The 24733-nt window shown below is 36.4% G+C and overlaps 1 protein-coding gene across 6 annotated transcripts in view; it reads left to right on the top strand.

Moving 5' to 3' along the window:
- The window catches only part of LOC115212914 (pleckstrin homology domain-containing family H member 2), a 1355391-nt gene that overhangs the window by 736299 nt on the left and 594359 nt on the right, over positions 1-24733 (top strand). For all 6 annotated transcript variants that reach the window (XM_036504153.1, XM_036504157.1, XM_036504154.1 and 3 more), the window contains one exon: positions 16546-16608. In XM_036504153.1, coding sequence (XP_036360046.1) covers positions 16546-16608 — 63 coding nt within the window. The remainder of the gene's footprint in view (positions 1-16545; positions 16609-24733) is intronic.

Genomic DNA, 24733 nt, shown 5'->3' on the forward strand with positions numbered 1-24733 from the left:
CAGAACATAATGACGGATGACATGCCACTAAGCCTTTTGCCTGGTATGCTAACGTTTCTTATTTCTTTACTGCCCACAAGGGGCTACACACAGAGGGGACAAACAAGGACAGACAAACGGATTAAGTCTGTTATATGGACCCCAGTGCATAACTGGTACTTATTTAATCGACCCCGAAAGGATGAAAGGCAAAGTTGACCTCGGCGGAATTTGAACTCAGAACGTAGCAGCAGATGAAATACCTATTTCTTTACTACCCACAAGGGGCCAAACACAGAGGAGACAAACAAGGACAGACAAATTGATTAAGTCGATTACATCGACCCCAATGTGTAACTGGTACTTATTTAATCGACCCCGAAAGGATGAAAGGCAAAGTTGACCTCGGCGGAATTTGAACTCAGAACGTAGCAGCAGATGAAATACCTATTTCTTTACTAGCCACAAGGGGCCAAACACAGAGGAGACAAACAAGGACAGACAAATGGATTAAGTCGATTACATTGACTCCAATGTGTAACTGGTACTTATTTAATCGATCCCGAAAGGATGAAAGGCAAAGTTGACCTCGGCGGAATTTGAACTCAGAACGTAGCGGCAGACGAAATACCGCTAAGCATTTCGCCCGGCGTGCTGACGTTTCTGCCAGCTCGCTGCCTTACTCACCACCCTAATATTGATAACATGTCAATACAAGAAGTAACACACTGTAGTTATATAAAAGTTAGGATGGACATCAGATAGACATATGATTTGTATGACAGACACGTGACAGGCATATTATATTTATGATTGATATCTAACTGACGTATAGTATCTATAGTAGACATTTGATAGACATGATCTTTATAATGATGTGACAGACATATATTTATGATGGATATTACATGTATGTGGTTATAGATATAGTCTGTGGAGGTCACTGTTATTGAACTGTATGTGGCAATCAAAGTCATTGTATATGGTGGTCACAGGTAATGTATGTTGTCAACCTTCTAACATCACTCTGCTGTCACCAGAACATTCAGTAATACATCATCATCATCATCATCATCATCATCATAGCATCCATACACTTTTCCATGCTTGCATACTTTAAATAGGATTTATTGAGACAGATTTTCTATGGCCTGATGCTATCCTCACCTGTTGTCAATCCTTACCTGTTTCCAAGCAAGGTAATATTTCTTCATGGCTAAACATATTTGCACAGAATGTTGGAAATGAAGGACACTGCTTGGATGACAATGAAACTCATTTACACAAACATACCTACATATATACATACATGTGGAGGCACATGGCCTAGTGGTTGGAGCAGCAGACTTGCGGTCGAGGGATCGTGTGTTTGAATCTCAGACTGGGCAATGTGTGTATTTATGAGCGAAAAACCTAGGCTCCACGCGGCTCTGGCAGAAGGTAATGGCGAACTTCTGCTGACTTTTTCGCCACAACTTTCTCTCACTCTTTCCTCCTGCATCTTGCAGCTCACCTGCAACGGACCGGCATCCTGTCCGGGTGGGGAACCTATACGCCAAGGAAACTGGGAAACCGGCCCTTAAGAGCCAGGCATGGCTCGAGAAGGAACAAACAAAACAACATACATACATACATACATGCATACATACATACATACATACATACATACGTACATACATACATACGTACATACATACATACGTACATACATACATACATACATACATACATATTTGCAATTGCACACACACAGAGATATATAACATTCTTCTTTAAGTTTCTGTCTATCAAATCCACTTACAAGGTTTTGATAAGTCTAGGACTATTGCTGAAGATATTTACCCAAGGTACCATGTTATGGGACTGAACTTAAACTATGTGGTTGGGAAGGCAACAACTCCTTAGCCACACAGTCACACAGCCATGCCTGCACCTATATATATATCTCTCTCTATATAAACGGCAGTTTGTCTGTGTGTGTGTCTGTGTGTCTGTTAGGTTGTACCCTCACCCTGACCACGGCTTTCAACCGATTCTGATGAAACTTGACACACACATAGCCCAATGTCATAATTCAAAACTAACGCAGCGAAAATTTTTAAAAGTTCCCCCAGTTCTGAAAAAAATCGATAAATTCGACATGGGGTCGAGAATCAGAAACACAAACCACAGACTGTCTAGGGGACGCAACTCGACCTTTTTACTCTCAAAAAAATTTACCATCATTTTTTTCCCATTTTTTTGCTATTTTTTGGGTATAACTCTCTAAAAATGCTTTATAGTTATTTCCCTTACAAACCCGAGCAACGCCGGGCGATACTGCTAGTATATATATATATATATATACTCTTTTACTTCTCTCACTCATTTGACTGTGGCCATACTGCAGCACCACCTTCAGTCAAGCAAATCGCCTTATTCTTTGTAAGCCTACTATTTATTCTATTGGTCTCTTTTGCCAAACCGCTAAGTGATGGGGACATAAACACACCACCATCGGTTGTCAAGTGATTTGGGGGGGGGGGGCAAACACAGACGCACAAGCATATACACACACATACATATATATATGCATATAAACGATGAGCTTCTTTCAGTTTCCATCTACCAAAGCCACTCACAAGGTTTTGGTCAAGGTGCTGAATGACTGAAAATAAAGAGAGAGAGAGAGGTTAACATATGCATCAGCATTGTTATAAAAATAACGAATTTAATAGATATTATTATGAAGTAAAGATAAAAATGAATTGATGGAGATATCAACCTTAGTTTTGTAGCTCTTCAAGATAATTATAATGATGTTTGACCAATATCTGATTGTATCTAATTATGTATTTTAATATAGTGTTATTAGAATTATTATCGTTGTCTTCTCTTCAATTGTTGCTAAAGAAACAGCTATACATTAACCATAAAATAAATATTTGACCTTTAATTAGCATATGAGTCAATTAATTGTTCAATCTTTCTTACATTCAAGAAGTATTACAGTTCATAGAAAATACTTCATTCTTTATTAAAGAGTAAGACTCTAATGACATCTGATACAATTTCCAAAAGCTGATATTTGTAATTATCTGTTCTTGTTCTTGTTATAATGCCACTGAAGGAAAAGATTGCAAGACAGATTCTTCAAGACAAGCCAACTGCCAGGAGACCTAGGGGTTCACTAAGAGTGCAATGATTGGAAAATACCTGTGGTCATGATTGGGAACCCAGCTAGAAAATGTAACGCCAGTTACTTCTGATAGGACCCTATAGAAGAGGTACCCGAAGACTCTACCCCCCAATGGCCTTCCTTCATGAAAAGAAAAGATTGCAGGAGAGATTCTTCAAGGCAAGCCAACTGTCAGGAACCCTAGGGGTTCGTTCACCCAAGAGTGAGATGGTTATATAATATCCATGATGTCATTTGGTCATTATTGGGAATCGAGCTAGAAAATGTAATGACATTTACTTCTGACTAGAAGAGGTGCCCAGGAATAGCAGGAATAGCACAAATGGATGAATGGTTATATGGATGTTCTTCACTATAGCCGTTGACTAGTGGAGAACTGTAGAACTGAAATAATAACATACTCTTCATTAATGATTGGATTATATTATTGATGTAAACTCTTACACCACCAATAGTTTTGAGAAAGACAGAAAAATATCACATAATGTAATTTCCTTGTTTCCTATCAAACCGAAACTTGCGATTATGAAAGAGTTTCTGTTGCTGCTGGAAAAGATTTTTTTCTTTTTTTTTATTCTAGAATGTTAGCTCCATAATAATTCAGTCTCTTATCAGTAAAATAAAATGAATTTCATTTTCAGAATCTCAGTCTAAAATTTATAAAATAAGATGCAAGTGTGGCTGTGTGATTGAAAATATTGCTTCCCAACCACATGACTTTGAGTTCAGTTTTATACTGTGTGCATTTTAGACAAGTGCCTTCTACTATAGCTCCAGGCTGACCAAAAACCTTGTGATTGGATTAGATAGAGGTAAACTGAGAGAAACCAATCATGATTGTGTGTGCGCATGCATGCATGTGTATGTGCAAGTGTGTGTACAAGAATGTGTGCATGTGCATCTGTGTGTGTTAGTGTATGTATGCCTGAGTCTGCGTATGTTTGTGCCTTCTTGTCTTGATAGCAAAGGATAGTTGTAAACGAGTGTCATTGTTATGCATGCAGTGTCAATTATTTCCAATATTCTGCAAAATCATGAAAGAATAAGAGTTGCTCCCCTTGACATATTGCTTCATCTCTGTTCACTTTTTTTCAAAGATGGTGTCCTATTGACAGCAAAAAAGTTTTCTCAATATAAGTTGACAATCATCTGATCGGGAAACCTGTACTTATTTAATTTGTAATGATGTAATGATGTATTATGATCCTAATATCACCATAAACTTTATTATACAAACTTTCTGTGACATTTACATTTCTTTTCTTTCTTATATACCTATCCCATATGTATACAGAACTTGCCATTCTTCACTATATATATATATATGTATATATATATATAATATCCTTTAAGTTCATTTATGGGAAACGTTTTGAATATGCATATAAAAACTCCTATTTTATTATGTCGAGTACAGCCTAATGATGCCAACTGGCAATACTAGATTTTTGAGGTCAGACCAAGCTGTGCTGATACAATGTAGGATAGATATAGTAATAATAATAATAATCTTTGGATGGAATCCATAAATTCCATCCTAGGATTATTATTATTACTATATATGTATTGGGTCATCCCATAAATAATGTATTTTTTTTTATACTTCTTTTATTTTTCAAAATTAAGATAAACAAAGTTCTTTTTTAATCTACAATGCTCTTCAATCTACCCGGTAGACTTGTAAGGCCCATCTTCCAAAATTAACTTGTCCATGATGAAAAATACTCCTCCAATACTGTTCTGACCTTGTCTACAGAATTCATATTTTCTCTGTCCAAATGATTTTTCAGATGGAATAATGTTTAGTGAATATGGTGGGTGGGGCATCGTTTCTCATTGAAACTGCTCCAGTATTTGGAACATCCTCCTCGTTATATGTGGTCAAGCTGCTCACAGTAGATCTTTGTTGTCATTTTGTTTGGCTTTAAAAATTCAAAGTGGATTAAACCTTTCATATCTCACCAAAAAGATAATAACATCTTATGTGGGTGAACACCTTCTTTAGCTTGGGGTGCTAGTGTTTCTTGTTTCCCTATCCACTGTCTTTTGCACTTGACATTTTTATAGAGAACCCATTTCGCATCACCAGTCACTCTTCGGTCCAAAAAAGGTTCATTCATGAGACGTGACAACAAAGAAGAGCACACATTCATATCTCTGCAAGTGATTAAACTTGAAAAGTTTGTGAGAAACCCATTGACACAATTTGCTGGCTTCTGATGGCACACAGGTGTCAATAAATGGTTGAATAACCAAATTCAAGCTTTTCTGCTAATTCTTTAACAGTTGCTATGGGATTTTGTGCCACCAGAGTTTGCAGGATGTCCTTGTTGAGCTCTACAGATCTTCCTGGATTAGGCTTGCCTTCTAGGCTGTAGTTTCCGGCTTGGAATTTTTGGAATCACTGTTGACACTGGCTTACGCTTATTGTTTGATCCACATATACTGCATTAATATTCCTCACACTTTCCATTGCATTGTTGCCTTTATTGAACTTATAAAGCAAAATATGCCAAATACAATCCTTTGTCACTTCCATTATAGCTTTGAATAACTGTTAAAATCGAACTGCACTTTTCAAAATTTGTACTAAGAATAAGGACAATGTAAAATTACTACCTGCTTTTATAGCAAGTTGATGCAGGTACTTTTCCCATTCCCCTCTGACTTTTAGTTAATGCAATTGAAAAAAACCCACATTATTTATGGGATGACTCAATATATATATATATATATATACATGTACAGTGGGGTTCTTTCAGTTTCCATCTACCTTAGCTACTCACAAGGATTTGGTTGGCCTGAGGGTATAGTACAAAAGACTTGCCCAAGGTGCCACACAGTGGGACTGAATCTGGAATCATGTGGCTGGGAGGCAAGCTTGTTACCACACAACCATGCCTGTGCCTATGCTTTTTCTTTCTTGTTTGTGTGTGTGTGTGTGTAAATGTGACATGTTTTTATGTGAGATAACTGGTTTTAGGTTTTGAATTCTTGCACAAGATCTAGCATACAATAAGGTTAGGACAGTTATTAATAGGATATGGATTAAACAGAAATTTAGTCAGATGTATGTAGCTAAGCCACAGATCTCCCATAGCAGGGCTAACAAGGGCCACATCAAGGCAGTGGATCGATAAAAACAAGGATAATAAAGAAGCCTACATTTAGGCCATATATCTACTCTAACAGGTCTATTGTTACCGCAGATCAATGGATGGATGACTGGATGAATGATTTGATGGAAGAGAGATGGATAGATAGATTATTGGATTGTTGGATTGATGAATGGATAGTTTGGTTGGCCACATAACTGTCAGGATCTCTGAATGTTAACCACATTCTGTTCATATATCCTATATATATATATATATATATATATATATATATATATACACACACAGCAGGTACTACACCCTATACTACTCACACTCCAGTTGCTTCCTCTTACTATCATATCATCCACTAGCTGTAACTGCTGCCTTAAAGGTTTGTTATTGATTGATTATTTTTTATTGATTTCTGCAATATGATTTCTTAAGGTACAAATTTATGTATGTATGTGTGTATGTATAACGCAGTTTGTATGCATGTATTGTGCAAATCAATCTGCATATATATTGAATGTGTGTGTGTGTGTGTGTGTGTCTTCGATAGTAAGTGTCTTTGTGTGCGTATTGCATTCAAATCTTGATGTATCCTCTGTGTGTGTCCGTGTCCCCATACTCATTTTGGCGTTAATAAAGTTATTAGAGATATGAAATTCCTATGGAGATATTGTTTAGCTGAAGAAGAATGTGGAGGGTGTTGATGGTGAGCGCAGTTTTTGTTTAAGGGCCCATAAAGAATTGAATGAATAGGGTATTGTTTGAGACTGAGAGAATGAGAAAGATTATGTAGAGTAGGGAGTAGGATAGGAAGAAAGGTATATGGGAGTGCAAGGAGAAATGGTGTACATTCATAATATAGGGGCAGTATGTGTGTGTTGGAGGTAAAGAGTGTGTAGATAATGTAGCAGGGGAGAAATTGTGTAGGTTTATAGGCAAAATGTGTATATGTGTGGGTGAATAGCTTAGGTTTATGCGTAGAATATAAGGGAAAATATGTTTGGATATGGGGGAATGGTATATATAGGTTTGCAGAATGGGTGGGGGACAATGATGATATAGTTTATAGAGTTTATGAATAAAGTAGGGGGTAAAAAGTGTGCGTGTGGGAGGGGAAGTAGTGTTTATAGGTTTATAGAGGGAGAGGGGGGAAATGGTGTAAGTTTATAGGTGGAGTAAGAGGGGAAGTTGTATAGGTTTATGGGTAAAAGTGGCGGAAGGGGGGGAATTGTGAAGGTTTATAGGTAAAAGTAGGGGGAAATTGTGTAGATTTATTGGTAGGAGTAGGGGGAAATTATGAAGGTTTATAGGGAAAAGTAGGGGGAAATTGTGAAGGTTTATAGGTAAGAGTAAGGGGTAATTATGAAGGTGTATAGGTAAAAGTAGGGGGTAATTCTGGAGATTTATAGGTAAAAGTAAGGGGAAATTGGTGTAGGTATATATTTAGAGCAAAGGGAACAATGCAGAAGATTTATAAGTTGATTTTATAGGTAAAGTATGGAGTGGTTTATGTTTCTAGGCAAACTCTGTGTGTGTGGGGTGGGGGTGGGGATTATATAAATAAGGAGGATGACGCAAAATAATTATAGACGAAATGAGGAAAATGGTAAGGAAGGTTTATCAGGTGGAGTAGAGAAACGATGTAGGTGGGGATATTTGGAAGAATCATTGTTGTTTTATAGGCAGTGAGAACTGATGTACCATTTTCTATAGCTTTGGCTTCATCCATTCCTTGTGAATGAAATTGAGGAGATGGAAACTGGATAAAAATCATGTCAGATAGATTGTACCTGTGAGTCAAATGCACAGCCTTGTCAAATATTGTGTTGTGATGATTCTGTTTGGGGTAATTCATTAAAGGTACACAAGTCTAGGAAATGCTTAGCCACTTACATGTTAATTCAATCACCTGATACTTCAGTTGGTGAAACAACTGAATGTTCATTGTTGAAACCAACAAATATGTGTGTGTTTGTGTGTGTGTGTGTGTGTGTGTGTGTGTGTTGGTTTCAAATTTTGGTACAAGGCTAGTAATTTTGGGGGATGGGTATAGTTGATTATGTCAACCCCAGTATTGAACTGGTACTTTTTTTTTTCGGCCCTAAAAGAACAAAAAGTAAAAATGACCTTGGTGGAATTTGAACTCAGAATGTAAAACTGGGCAAAATGGAGCTAAGCATTTTGCCTGTCGTGCTATGGTAAGATCCAAGGATCAAGATGTAGGAGGTTACTAACCTTCGAGCAGTCTGTAGAAGGTACAAAAACAACTTTCAGGAACAACAGTGGTTTATTGACGTAGAAAGTTGTAAATTTTTCCGATATTGAAGTTCAATAAGCTGAAAAAAGACTATTTTATTGTTTCCAGTTAGTAGCCGGAATTGCTGTGTATGCAAATAAAAATCCAAATTTAGGGAACTGAATAGACAAAAATATATGTAGCCTGGATTTTATTTACTGCATTCCCTAAATTTGGATATAAATATTTATATATCAGTCAGTTTTTCATAATATGAAAAAAACGCACACTTAAATAATTTTTTTTAGCAGTAACATTTTATGTAGTTATTGATTATGGCTGGTCAAAAAGTTACTGTTAGTCTTGTGTCTATTATTGCTAAGAGCAATGATAGGCATGAAACTAATGGTATCACTTTCTGACTGACCACAACCGATAACTACATAATGTATGTATGTATATATATATATATTATATATATATATATATATATATATATATATGTAGCTGTAATGATTGGTTGCAATATCTAATATGTGTATACATACACACATATATTCATAAACTTACATACAAATGAATGAGTGTGTGTGTATGTATGTATGTATACATATATATATATATATATATATATATATATACATCTTTCTCTTGCTCTCTCTCTTGCTCTTTCTCTCTCCTCTCTCTTGCTCACTCTCTCTCACTTCTCTTGCTCTCTCTCTCCTCTCATGCACTCTCTCTCTCTCCTGTCATGCACTCTCTCTCTCCTCTCTTGCTCTCCCTCTCTTCTCTTACTTTTCTTCTCCACTCTCTTGCTTTCTCTCTCTCTCTCTCTCTCTCCCTTGCTCCCTGTCTGTCTGTCTCTTTCTCTCTCCCCCCCTTGCTCTCTGTCAGTCTGTCTTTCTCCCTCCCTCTACTTCATAGTCTACGCCAATGCAATGAATTTAGGAAGAAACTGGTGTTGTTTAATATAAAAGAAGGAAAATAAACAGCCACAGGATGTTTTGCATTAAATCACCAATATTGTAAAATATTGATAGTTGATGCTGTACTATTTCAATGCCAGAGACAGCAACAATTGGCTGGGAATATGTCATTGTCTTTATCCCTCTCCCCCTCTCCCCCTCTCTGCCTCTCCTTCTTTTCTATTTGTTTATTTATTTGCTTTGTTTTTATTCATACCATTGCTGGTGTGAAGACATTTTCATTGTAAATAAGTCAGAATCTGAATTTTGATTGCAAAGTTGGATATTTTATTGCACATGTGTATGAATATGTGTGTGTAGTTCCTATATGTCAATGTTTGTGTGTACGTGCGTATATATATATATATATATAATATATATATATATATATTATATATATATATATATAATATGTATATATAATACATATATATATATATGCATGTATATACATATATATGCATATATATGTATATATATATATATATATATATATATACACTCACACTCACACACACATACACAGGCACACACACACACACACACATTCATATGTTTGTGAGTGTATACATTAACACTTTGTCTCGGGAAGTTGAATAATTGAAGAGTTTGTGAAAGCTGTTTGTTTAAATTATTCAATTTTTCCACTTCGCTTGCTTCAGAACTGTACAAGAATTACACTCTCAACTATAACCTCAAAGATCTACAACTCTGTGTATCTTTATACAATTCTCCCTCAAATTCTTCTCCTTCCTAAGATGGAACCAAAATTGTTTCTATGCAGACAGATCAATGCTAACACAGATCCTTGCTCTTAGAAAAATTATAGAAGATCTCAGAATCTGCAAGCAAAAAACATCAATCATGTCTTTAGATTTCTCCATGATATTTGAGAGTGTCAAGAGAAAGGTCATGTCACAGATGCTCTCAAGTGATGATATCCTTGATATTATTGAAGTCATCACCATCGTGTGTGAAAACTCACCCAGCTTTATGTAAAGCATATACTGTACAACAAAAGAATTTCAATAGCAGGAATCTTTCAGGGATAGACACTTTTCTCTTTTACACTTTTTTCTTTGTGATTGCAGTGGATTACATTCTAAAAGAAAGTTTTGGCCCCCAATTTTACTTAACAAGTAGAATTAACCAAGGAACTAGCAATTTACAATGGTGATAATCTTGTTCTTACATTTTAGCAACTGTTTGATGTGCAAAGCATCTTTCATCTTTCATTTGTTTCAGTTATTAGATACTGGCCATACTGGAGCACCACCTTGAAGAAGTTTTAGTGAAATGAATTGACCCCAGTACATTTTTTTTTTAAAGCTGGTACCTATTCTATCAGTCTCTTTTGCTGAACCTCTAAGTTATGGATGACATAAACACACCAACACCGGTTATCAAGCAGTAGTGGGGGACAAACAGAGACACAAACACACACTGATATACATATGTATGATGGACTTCTTTCTGTTTCCATCTTCCAAATCCACTCACAAGGTTTTGGTTGCCCATGGTGCTGTACAGTGGGACTGAACATGGAACCATGTGGTCTGGAGGAAGTAAGTTTCTTACCACACATACCGTGAAGATGCTGCAAAGTCAAAATCAGTCTCTTTATTACTGTAATGAAGAACAAAGAAATGACCATCGATGAAGATGAAAGTTACCTACCAACTTGTTCCAACGATGTTATAAGACTCAAGGAGGTCAGTGACTTCAAATACTCTACGTCTTAATCTTATTGATTGTGAGAAAGACTATTGAATACACAAGAAATTAGCCTGGAGGTAACAAGCTTGGAAACATTTGAAAGTTAACAAAGCTTGCCATGTTCAGGGTACATATAAAGAGCAAGTATCCCAATGAAGCTGAAATCTGGACTAAGAGAAAGGATATTCAAAGTCACTTTGATCGTAGCTACACCAGGTTTTTCCCTTGGGGGCCCAAAACAGTTTACGGTGTGAGTGAGCTCTCGAGCAAAGAGGTGACCTTTACGGACACATTACATTCATCTCTACTATTATTGCATATTCAATACAAGCTAGGCTTTGTTAACCACTGTCTTCATGCTGGACAAACCATAAGAGATGTTAAATTCTGGAGATGTAAACTTGCTAACAGAAGATGAATACCACTCAGTTACATGGATGATGTTTTCTCTCTCTTGTCCATACTGGTGCCACATAAAAGTACTTGTGCCTGTGACATATAAAAGTGGCTGTGCCAATGCCACATAAAAGCATCCATGCCAGCACCACGTTAAAAGCATTCAGTGCACCCTGTAAAGTGGTTGGCATTAGGAAGGGCATTTGGCCATAGAAACGAAGCCAAAATAGACAAAATGGAGCCTGGGCCAGCTCTTGTCAAACAGTTCAGCCTATGCCAGCATGGAGAACAGATGATTAGTGATGATGATGATGATGATGATGATGATGATATATATATATATATATATATATAATTATATATATATATATATATATATAGTGGAGGTGCGTGGCTTAGTGGTTAGGGTGTCAGCACCATGATTGTAAGATTGTGGTTTCAATTCCTGGACCGGGCGATGTGTTGTGTTTTTGAGCAAAGCACTTCATTTCACGTTGCTCCAGTTCACTCAGCTGGAAAAAACGAGTAATGCTGTGATAGACTGGCGTCCCATCCAGCTAGGGAACACATACACCATAGAAACCAGAAAACCAGGCCCATGTGCCTGGTTAGGCTTTAAAAAGGGCGCATTTATTTTTATATTTATATATAATATATATATATATATATATATATATGTATATATATATATATATATATATATATATATATATATATATATATATATATATATACATACATATATATATATATATATATATATATATATATATATATATATATATATATATACATATAGGGAGAGTTCATGAAAAAACAAAAAACAAAGAAAGGTGGTGTATAAAAACAAACAGGTGCATTAGTATAATGCTCAGGAATTGAAAAAGTCTTTTACGTTTTGAGCCTAGGCTCTTCTACAGAAAGGGACACAGAAAAAAAACAATGTCATAAAAATTCTGTCTCTTTTCACCTCTTCTCTCTCTTTTTTTTCTCTCTCTCACTCTTTTTCTCTCTCTCTCTCTCTCTCTCTCTCTCTCTATATATATATATATATATATATATATATATACATATTTATATATATAAGTGTATGCGTGTGTATACAGTACCCTCATTTGTGTTGGGCTCTCAGTATCTATATCAATCCATTTGTGCAGTTAGCAATTTTAAAGTCTTACTTATATACAAGCATCCCCACTCCCCTCCCTCATTCTGTCTGTCTGTTTCATGAACCCATCCATCAATCCATCCATCCATCCATCCATCCTGCTGATTCTTTATCTTACCTTCTACCTCTTATCTTATCTCACCATTCATTAACTTATTTCACTATCTTCTTTCTCTATTTCATTTACCAATTTTTTTCCTCTTATCTATCTGTCTAATCTCTCCCTTCATTAAACTCTAATTAAATTGCTGGCATGGAAGATGTCTCCCTTCTCATTCTTCACAAAGTAGGCCCTTCATAATTCTTAAACTAAGGACTTTGGTGAAACTTTAAGCAGGATACTCAAATTCGGTTGTGTGAAGTGGTGGGGGTGCATATGTTGGGACCTCAGGCTGGATATTCCCATTTCATTAGTTATTCAGTTTTTTAATTAAATATTTTCCCTCGTTACATTAATTAAGGTATCATTACTTGACTGTTACATCCCCAGGTCGTTTCCTCTGTCATTATTATAATGACTTGAAGGGCAGTGAGCTGACAGAATTGTTACCACATCGGACAAAATACTTAGTGGCATTTTGTCTATCTTTACATTTTGAGTTCAAATTCCACCGAGGTCAACTAGTAATTGACTACCTCCTTCAACCCCAAGTTTCAGGCTTTGTGCCTATAGTAGAAAGGATTATTATAATGGTCTGAAAGGTGGCAAGCTAGCAGAATTGTTACCCCATTGGACAAAATACTTAGCAGCATTTTGTCTTCACGTTCTGAGTTCAAATTCCAATGAGGTCAACTTTTGCTTTTCATCCTTCTGGGGTCAATAAAACAAGTACCAGTTGAGTACTGGGGTAGATGTAATCGATTTTTCCCTTCCACTGAAATTGCTGGTTTTGTACTAAAATTTGAAACCATAATCATAATGGCTTGATTATTAAGGTGATGAACTTGAAGAATCATTAGTACATCATATAAAAGCTTTTCAGCATTTCTTCCAGTTCCTTGTGTTCTGAACTCAAATACTGCCATGGTTAACTTAGCCTTTTTTGGGGGGGGGATCAATAAAATAAGTGCTAGTTGACCGCTTGTGTCTATGTTATTGCCTTACTCCCTCCTCTCAAAATTGCTGGCCTAGTGCCAGAATTTTAAACCATTATTATTATAATGACTTAATGTATATTATCATAATGTACTTTATCACAATGTCTCATTTATATTATTGGGCATCAATACAATGGCAAGTTCAGAGAGGACTACGGTTTACTGACAAGTTCTAATTAATCTGAAACATATTTGGAGTTGTTGCCTTTATTTACTAAAATCAAATTAAAATAACATCAGTCATTTATCAAATGTTTTCTTTTCCACAGCACAAAATTATTATTTATTAATTAGATAATTTTCTTGCCTCATTACATTAATTATGATGACTGTAACTTGACTGAAATTGTCACCTATTTAATATCTCTAGACAATTGTTTGTTATTGCAGCCCAACTAACTCACCTTGTTTACACACTGGTTTAGCTGGAAGTCATCAGTTGAATGACTGATTGACAATTGACAACTAAATAAGTTAACAAACAGAGATTTAGATATAATGGCAGGGAAGAATTGGTTGAGGGTTTAGCATTAAAATCAATGACAGGACAGCTTAAAACTGATTTTACAGGTAAACATTAAGTCAGTTGACAGACGGGCCATAGAATTTAGTTGAATATTATCAACAAACAAAAGAATGTAGATATTAACTCTCATGTGTGGAATGTGGATTAGCCAAACTTGAAAACAGAGATATCATGTGACATGATATCATGTGACATGAAGGGCTTTTAAGGCATATTGAATTACTAAATGAACAGCAGTTGGACAGGTGAGTAGAAAATTATGTTGTAGGTATATAGAAAAACTTACTGAAAGATGAGTACAAATGTATATCCAAAGTCAAGTGTGTATATAAATGGTTGATAAAATATCTATACCTGTAGTTGATCTAATTAATTTAAGGAATGGAATGGTACATCCCACTGCATAGCACCTTGGGCAAGTGTCTTCTACTATAGCCTCAGGTTGACCAAAGCCTTGTGAGTGGATTTGGTAGATGAAAACTGAAAGAAGCCTATCATATATATATATGTTTGTGTCTGTGTTTGTTCCCCCCATCACCACTTGACAACTGGTGTTGGTGTGTTTAAGTCCTTGTAACTTAGTGGTTCAGCAAAAGAAACTGATAGAATAAATACTTGGTCAGGTTTATGAATGCATGCATAAAACTGGAAGTTCTCATTATGGGTTACGAAATCTCTCACTTACAGAGGGAATGTTTCACCATCAACATTTAACATCCACTTTTCCATACTTGCATGGGTCAGACAGAATTTGTTAAAGCAGATTTTTCTATGGCCAGATGCTCTTCATATAGCCAGCTCACACTTATTTCCAGGCAAGGTATTATTTCCCTATAGTTAGAAATGCTTTCTATGGAAGACTGGAAATGAACATCCTTACTTATATAATCCTTTATACTAAAGGCACAAGGCCTGAAATTATAGAAGAGGGCACTAGTCAATTACATTGACCCCAGTGTTTCACTGGTACTTAATTTATCGACCCCGAAAGGATCAAAGGCAAAGTCAACCTTGGCAGAATTTGAACTGAGAACATAAAGATAGACAAAATACCACTAAGTATTTTGCCCCGTGTGCTAATGATTCTGACAGCTCACCATCTTTCCTCATCTGTATAATGATAATATTCATTTACAACCACCAATTAATATGTAAACATGGGTATACCTCACACACACATGCATGTGTATGTGTGTGAGTGTGTGTGTATGCACACACATATAGATATGTCTGTATGTGTGTGTATATATACTTAGAATACTTGATAAGTTTCAGTCAGGATTGGTCCAGGCCATGGCTAACTTAATTACACCATCTGAGAAAGACATTTAGTGATGTTTTATATTACAGTCATTCTTTAGGTATCATAGTCCATTTGAGTAAACAGTTATTGTTTGCAGAGATATATCCAGGTGTAGGTGGGTTATCTGAAATTTGTTGGAGACATTTGTCCAGGAACTGTTCGAATGTTATGAGATCTCTTTCATCTATTATGTATTTTGGCATGGCGTAAAAGATAGCAGGACCAGTTGTGGTGAAATAGTTCTGTCTTAGTGTTGTGGTGTGGCATGTATATACTTACAAATATATATATGCATAGGCTATATATATATATATATATATATATATATATATATATATATATATTTGTATGTATATACATCCTCATCACACACAAACACACACACACACACACACACACACATGACAAGTATCTTTCAGTTTCCATCTAGCAAAACTCCACTCCTCCACTCACAAGGTTTTAGTTGGCCTTGGACTATAGAAATATACACTTGCCCAAGGTCCTACACAGTATAACTGAACCCAAGATCACATGGTTTAAAAGCAAGCTTCATGACTATACAGTCATACAACGACTGAAGATAGTTAGAAAAAATACTCAGTGAAATGTATGGCAATGAAAATTCTTCAAATTTTGGTTAATAGTCTAATTATCATTTTCCTGAGGAATATTAGAAACATAAACATTGACAAACTTTTGCAAAAGTTGAGAAATTGTGCACTTAAAAAATGTAGAAGGAGCCGATTATTTTGTGTTTATGAGCTTTTTAGTGTTATATTTTATGTATGTTTTATTAGGGAGAAGAAAAAAAACTATTATAATTAGGTATTACTCTAGCTCTGAGTTTAATTTGTTATGTTCTTAATTTTACAGATGAGAGCCTTGGAGGAAAGAGCTATTGCTGCAGATGAAAAAGCCAAGGACAGTGAACAGCAGGTAAGGCAAACAACTTGTTTTGATTGGTCAGCTAGCTGATCAAATACAATTTTCGTAAATGGGTAAATTTACCAGTTTGAATAGTCACAGTAAGTGACTTTATTGAGATTGGTTGGTGATATGTGGATTCCAGCACTACAAGACACCAAAACAATTATTGGTTATACCTATTCCTCATGCTCCCTATTTACATACAGTAACATATGTTATGTCACTAAAAATCAAATGTCTTTGCCATGTACATAGAGTAGTATCAAAATATGGGATACCTTTTCAGCAAAACTCCAGTGTTTTATTGACCAGCTTACAACAACTCTTGGAGACTGAGATAATCTGAATCAAATATCATCAAATACATTGAAATTAGTAGAAGACATCCAAAGAACTTGATCTCTGGTGATGCATTTGTTCACTAATTCATATTGCTGAATTAAAATCTCAAGTATGATTTATCTATTGTAAATCAATATTGTTGGCTAATTAACTGTTGTGAATTAAAATTAAGTGGAGCAACATCAAAAACAAATATAACCTTAAAAATAAACTACAAAAAAAAAAGAAGAGAAAAGTTGAATATTTGCAAGGAATAAATAGATCTTATGTGGCTGATTAAAATGTAAAAGGTTCTCTCATATTTGTAATAATTGGCTTCTGTTGTAATTTTTGTTTTTGTGTAAACTTCAAACTATTAACTATAAAGTGTTGATAAAATATCATCTTTTTTTAAAACCTCCTTTGTATTTTGCTAATTATATTGTTGCTCATCAACATCAAACAGTATTCAGTATTAATTTTGAAGGCTTTTATGAAATGAGCAATTATTTTCAGAATTATGGGTCTCAGGCCAAAAACTACACTTGTGTTCTTGGTTTGTGTTGCATTGTCATTTCATTTATAAATGCCATTTCACTTAAACACTGTGGCTGTTATTACTTATTACTATTTTTGTCTGTATCAAATCTTTCCATTATTTTCTTATTTTATCCAAACAACAAGAGGTTTGGGCATTTGGCAAAGTTCTTTATGAAATCAGAAAAAAAAATATTTGAAAGGCTGTCAAATATTTTTAGTACAAGTCACAGAGAATTTGTCTGATAAGAGTTAGGACAAGCATGTTCAATGTTGTGATTCCCAATAAATGCTATGATATCCTATATTTGCTCTACCATACATATATCTACAAATTTAAGAAGAATTCTTTAGAGAGTAGAAACTACACTTACTATATTCTTCAGACAATATCTACCTAGAAATGTTTATATAATAAGCACAACTACAACATTTCTACATTTTACAATATAAACATATTTGTGTTTGTTCATCTGAATTTCAAACTTAGAGTAGTTCAAAGTTGTTTTAAGTTATATTTTTTTCATCTCTTATTTTTCTGTAATGACAGATATTCTATGTCAAACACTCATATTGTGTGATTCACTATATATATATAGAGATGATGGATGGCTAACAGACGTATTGATATGAGTAAACATACACTTACACATACAGATATACAAATACACATACACACTTAAGTCTATATGTACATATGTAAACATATATACACATATATACAGATATATATATATTTTTATATAAGAACATACACACTTTGTACATACATACATACATACATACATTCATACTCATATATGAATACATATACATGTGAAAGCACATACAGGACAATGTGTATACACCCACGCATACACATAAATGTAAGAAACATCACAAATTTTGATCACAAGCTGTTTTAAGTGAATTTAGGTTTATTTCATGATGTCTGCTGAGTTTTCAATTTTCTTTTCTTCTGATTTTGTTCTGTCACTAAATTTTGATTCTTAGCATTTTTGGTATTGGCAGCACCAATGTTCAAAAACACATTTCTTTGCTCACTTTCTTGTGTTTTTCACCTGTCTGTCTGCCTGTCTGTTTGTCTGTCTGTCTGCCTCTCTCACTCTCTCTCTCTCTCTCTCACACACACACACACACACACACACACACACACACACTCTCTCTCTCACACACACACACACACACACACACACATTCTCTCTCTCAAACACGAAACAACATAGAACGTATAAATTGAAGGATTTTTCTTTTACAGTACAACCAAAAGTATGCTGATGCTAGCATTGCATATATGTTTGTGTGTATGCATGTGAAGTGAGTGGGGGTGCATTTGTTGGTGTATGTGTATGTATGTATGCATGCATGCATATACACAAATGTACTAATTAGCCATTGGTATTATTGCAAGTACTGATATTTTAAACTAAAACGAATGTAAAATATCAACAGTTCTTACTGAACAGTTTGTATTGTTAGTCTGTATCTAAGTGTTTGTATGTATGTGTAAGCAAATGTGTCTGAGGGTCCTATCTGTGTGTGTGTGTGTGTGTGTGTGTGTGTGAGTGTTGTTGTGGTTGTCTCTTTTGAAATTTTGTGTTGCAATTTGGTGTGAATTGGAGAATAACCTCAGCTGGAATTAAAATGAGACGTGAAACTTGTGGTGAGAACATAATCCTGAAGATGGTGAACATGTCTTGTAGAAAGATCGCCTCCTCCCTTTTGGGATATGGTTTCACATCAAGAATGATGTTATATTGGAACCCCATCTCTGTATCACTTTCTGTAGATTCAAGACATTCTTTGAGAGAAAATAACAGGATATCAAAACTTGAAGTAATATTGATTTCAAATGTTGGCATAAGGCCAAGAATTTCGAAGGAGGAATTACATTAGTTATATTGTCCTCAGTGTGCGACTGGTACTTATTATATCAACCCCTGAAAGGGACAAAAGGCAAAAAATCAAACTCGGCAGAATTTGAACTCAGAATGTCAAGTCCGAAGAAATGCCACTAAGCAATTGTTCTAGCATGGTGATCATTCTGCCAGCTTGCTGCCTTAAGACTTGAAGTAGTATTCTCAAAGATAAGTCATGTATGGGTTAGGGGTAGGAAGGAAGGGTATCTCCCATTATCTCAGACCTGACCTTTGGTCGGTTGGTAAGTAAGTCTATGACAGCAAAGAACAAAGCTAGAAATATTTTATGAGGAGAGAAATGGTATCACACACCATCGCATGACAGTCAGCTTAATTGTAGAAAGGTATTCACATGACAAAATTTATCTCTCTTCTTTAAATATAATCAATCGTTTAGCTAACACAGTTTCAGGAAGATTTCTGACTTTAATATAATGTTTTTACTCTTTTGTGGAGGCGCAATGGCCCAGTGGTTAGGGCAGCGGATTCGCGGTCGTAGGATCGCGGTTTCGATTCCCAGACCGGGCGTTGTGAGTGTTTATTGAGCAAAAACACCTAAAAGCTCCACAAGGCTCCGGCAGGGATGGTGGTGATCCCTGCTGTACTCTTTCACCACAACTTTCTCTCACTCTTACTTCCTGTTTCTGTTGTACCTGTATTTCAAAGGGCCGACCTTGTTACTCTCTGTGTCATGCTGAATATCCCCAAGAACTACGTTAAGGGTACACGTGTCTGTGGAGTGCTCAGCCACTTACACGTTAATTTCACGAGCAGGCTGTTCCGTTGATCAGATCAACCGGAACCCTTGTCGTCGTAACCGACGGAGTGCTTCCTTCCTTCCTTTACTCTTTTACTCATTAGACTGCAGCCATTCTGGGTCACCACCTTGAAAGATCTGTTTTAGTTGAATGAATTGACCCCAGTATTTATTTTCTTACTCCATTGATCTGGTACTTAGTCTATTGATCTCTTTTGCCAAACTGCTAAGTTACAGAACTGTAAACACACCAGCACTGGGGGGGGGGACACAAATACAAGCACAAAGACAGACACACACATATGTGTATTTATATATGTGTATTTATATAAGGCGGCGAGCTGGCAGAAACGTTAGCATGCCGGGCGAAATGCGTAACCGTATTTTGTCTGCCGTTACGTTCTGAGTTCAAATTACGCCGAGGTCGACTTTGCCTTTCATCCTTTCGGGGTCGATAAATTAAGTACCAGTTACGCACTGGGGTCGATATAATCGACTTCATCCATTTGTCTGTCCTTGTTTGTCCCCTCTGTGTTTAGCCTCTTGTGGGTAGTAAAGAAATATATGTGTATTTATATGATAGCCTTCTTCCAGTTTCCATCTACAAAATACACTTACAAAGCTTTGGTTGGGCTGAGGCTATAGTAGAAGACACTTGCCCAAAGTGCCATGCAGTGGGACTGAACCTGGACTCCTGCACCTATGTCTAGAATATTAGCAATCATCATCTTACTCATCATTTTAATGTCCTCTCATCAATGCTTGCATGGACTGGATGGAGTTTACTGTGGCAGATTTTCTACAGCCAAATGCCCTTCCTCTTACCAGCCCTTATCTGTTTCCATGCAAAGTAATATTTCCTCATTGCCAGACATGTTTCTACAGAATATTGGAAATTAATGACATTGCTTGTATGACAGTGACACTAATTTATAACTGTCATGCAACGTCTAGACAAGGCAATATACATGCGCATGCATACACACACACATTCACGTGCGTGTGCACATACACACATGCGCACACACACACACCCAAGCTTCATTCAGTTTTTGTCTCCAAAATTAGCTCACAAGGCATTAGTCAACTCTGGGCTACAATAGAAGATACTTGTCCAAGGTGCCATGCTGTAGGATTGAACCTGAAACTATGTGGTCAAGAAGCAAACATATATTATTATTTTATATATATATATATATATATATATATATATATATATATATATATATATATATGTATATGTATGTATGTATGTATGTATGTATGTATGTATGTATGTATGCATATATACATACAAACATGTGTTACACACCATACTAATCATATCTGTCAGGCATGTGGAAGAGAGTGTAATTTGGCAGGAGGACTTAAATGACATGCAAAGGTACATGAAGCCCAGTTACAACTACAGCCGGCTATTACCGGTAAAGGTTTTAGTTGCCAATTCTGTACAAGACATTGTAGATCTTTGGCTGGGCTAAAAAGTCACATTCGATCACAGCACCAGTAACAGTTAAGCTTCGTGCAATGGCCATACTCGATAACGAGGGGGCAGCCATAATAATACATACATACATACATCACGTGATCACGTGACCGACCAGTCCATCAGATGTCGTTACACATCACTGGTCACAATGCGTTCGCATTGTTTTAGCCTTCGAATGATGCCACCCCGCTGGCTAAGCGAGCAGGCCAACGGAAGAAAGAGTGGTGAAAGAGTACAGCAGGGATCACCACCCCCTGCCGGAGCCTCGTGGAGCTTTTAGGTGTTTTTGCTCAATAAACACTCACAACGCCCGGTCTGGGAATCGAAACCGCGATCCTACGACCGCGAGTCCACTGCCCTAACCACTAGGCCATTGCGCCTCCACACATACATACATACATACATACATATATATAATACATACCTGATAATTGCTTTATTTCAACAGATGATAGCCATCCCATCACACAGCACAATTGCTCCACTAATGAACCCTTAGATGACTTTTAAGACCAGTTACTGATAGACATGGTTTAAAGCACAAATGGCAGTTATTAGTTAAGTTTCTTCTATATCTTTGCTTTTTGGAATCTGATTCTGAATTAATGTTTTTGTGAAGTAGCGTAAGTCCAGATATTGTCTTACAAGTTTTTTGAAATATGACACAAGTTGTAATAGGCGGCTGGTGTCCGAGATCATTACCTACCTGGGCATTACGATTTTCATGTGACTTCATATGATTCACATACCCTGCTTTTGACAACAGAATATGTACATACATGTGTGTGTGTGTGGGTGTATACATATGTGTGTATACATACATATACATTCTTTTATTATTTTACTTGTTTCAGTCGTTTGACTGCAGCCATGCTGGAGCACTGCCTTAAAGCATTTCAATCAAAGAAATCGACCCCAGAACTTATTCTTTGTAAGCCTGGTACTTATTTTATTAGTCTCTTTTGCCAAACTGCTAAGTTACAGGTACATTTACACACCATCATCAGTTGTCAAGCAATGGGGTGAAGGACAAACACAAATACACACACATATGAAAATATATACATATATATGTGCCGCAGACTTCTTTCAGTTTCCATCTAACAAATCCACTCACAAGGCTTCGATTGGCCTGAGGATATAGCAGAAGACACTTGCCCAAGGTGCCATGAAGAGGGACTGAACCTGGAACCAAGAGGTTGGGAAGCAAGCCTCTTACCACACAACTACACTCTGCCTCTATACATATGTATACATACATACATTCATACCTACATACATATGTATACATACATACATTCATACCTGCATACATACATATGTATACATACATATGTGTGTGTGTGTGTGTGTGTGTGTGTGTGTGTATATATGACAGGCTACCACACAGTTTCCATCTACCAAATTCACTTACAAAGTATAGGTTGGCTTGGAGCTAAAATAGAAAACAATTTTGTCCAAGGTATTGCATAATGGGTCTAAACCCCAAAACCACATGGTTGCATAGGGAAACCATTTAAATCAAACATTAATGATATTAACCTCATTGGTCTCAGAAGGCTTTTAGAGATCATGGGTCTGACCCTTTCTCTAGATTCAGCAAAGTAAAGAAAAACAAAGCCTCAATAACGATTACTATCACTTCACAGAATTTTATATCACTAGAACATTTCATGTCTCCAAATCAGCTGCTTTATTACTGTTTGACTATTACATGTGTAAAATTGTGGCTGCATAGCCACGTAGTATGTTGGTTGTATGTTAGAATTCTACATACAAGGCTAACAGGTTTTTTTGATTATCACACTTTAATTTGCAATTTTATGGATTGTTGAAATAGATTTATCAAGCAAATATTTACATATAGTTCTTGTATTACAACATAATTAAATAGCATTATTTTTGTCTTTGTTTAGTTTGTTCGTAATTAAATTTCCTCCATTGAGTTAGTTAAATTTCCTTCAAATAATTTTATATGTGAAATTTAACCCTTTTTGATAATCTCCCTTCAGATATCATTATCATCATCATATAGGCGCAGGAGTGGCTGTGTGGTAAGTAGCTTGCATACCAATCACATGGTTCCGGGTTCAGTCCCACTGTGTGACACCTTGGGCAAGTGTCTTCTACTATAGCCTCGGGCCAACCAAAGCCTTGTGAGTGGATTTGGTAGACAGAAACTGAAAGAAGCCCGTCATATATATATATATATATATATATATATATATATATATGTATATATGTATGTGTGTGTGTGTGTGTGTGTGTGTGTGTGTGTGTTTGTGTATGTTTGTGTGTCTGTGTTTGTCCCCCCCAACATCACTTGACAACCGATGCTGGTGTGTTTACGACTCCGTCACTTAGCGGTTCGGCAAGAAAGAACAATAGAATAAGTACTAGGCTTACAAAGAATAAGTCCTGGGTTGATTTGCTCGACTAAAGGTGGTGCTCCAGTATGGCCGCAGTCAAATGACTGTAACAAATAGAAGTATAAAAGTATGATTTAGCGTTCCTTTTTCCATTCTGGTATGGTTTAGATGGCTTGACCGGAACTGGTAAACCAGAGAGCTGTACCAAGCTTCAGTCTGTTTTTGCTCTTCCTAATGCCAACCACTCCACAGAATGTTGTGGGTGCCTTTTATATGTTACCAGCACAGGTGCCTTTTACATGTCACCAGCATGAGTGCCTCACATGTGTCACTAGCATAACTGCATCACACAAGTCACCAGCACTGGTGCCTCACATATGTCACTGGCACAGATGCTTCACATGTGAGACCTCACATGTGTTGCCAGTGCAGGTACCTCACCTGTGACACCAGCATGAGTCCTTCACTTGTGTCACCAGCACAGGTACCTCATATGTGTCACCAGCATGAGTGCCTCAGCTGTGTCACTAGCATGGGTGCCTCACCCATGTCACCTGCACAGGTATTTCATACATGTCACTGGCACAGGTGCCTCACTCATGTTACCAGCATAGGTACCTTACCTGTGTCACTGGCATGAGTGCCTCATATGTGTCACTGGTCCTGGCCACAGCTACAATTTCACAAAGCTTGATGTGTTTTCTCAAGCAAAGCCAAAATAACCATATTCTTTCTAAGATAA

The sequence above is a fragment of the Octopus sinensis genome, linkage group LG6 (genome assembly GCF_006345805.1).
Source record: "Octopus sinensis linkage group LG6, ASM634580v1, whole genome shotgun sequence".
In the NCBI taxonomy this organism is placed as follows: domain Eukaryota; kingdom Metazoa; phylum Mollusca; class Cephalopoda; order Octopoda; family Octopodidae; genus Octopus; species Octopus sinensis.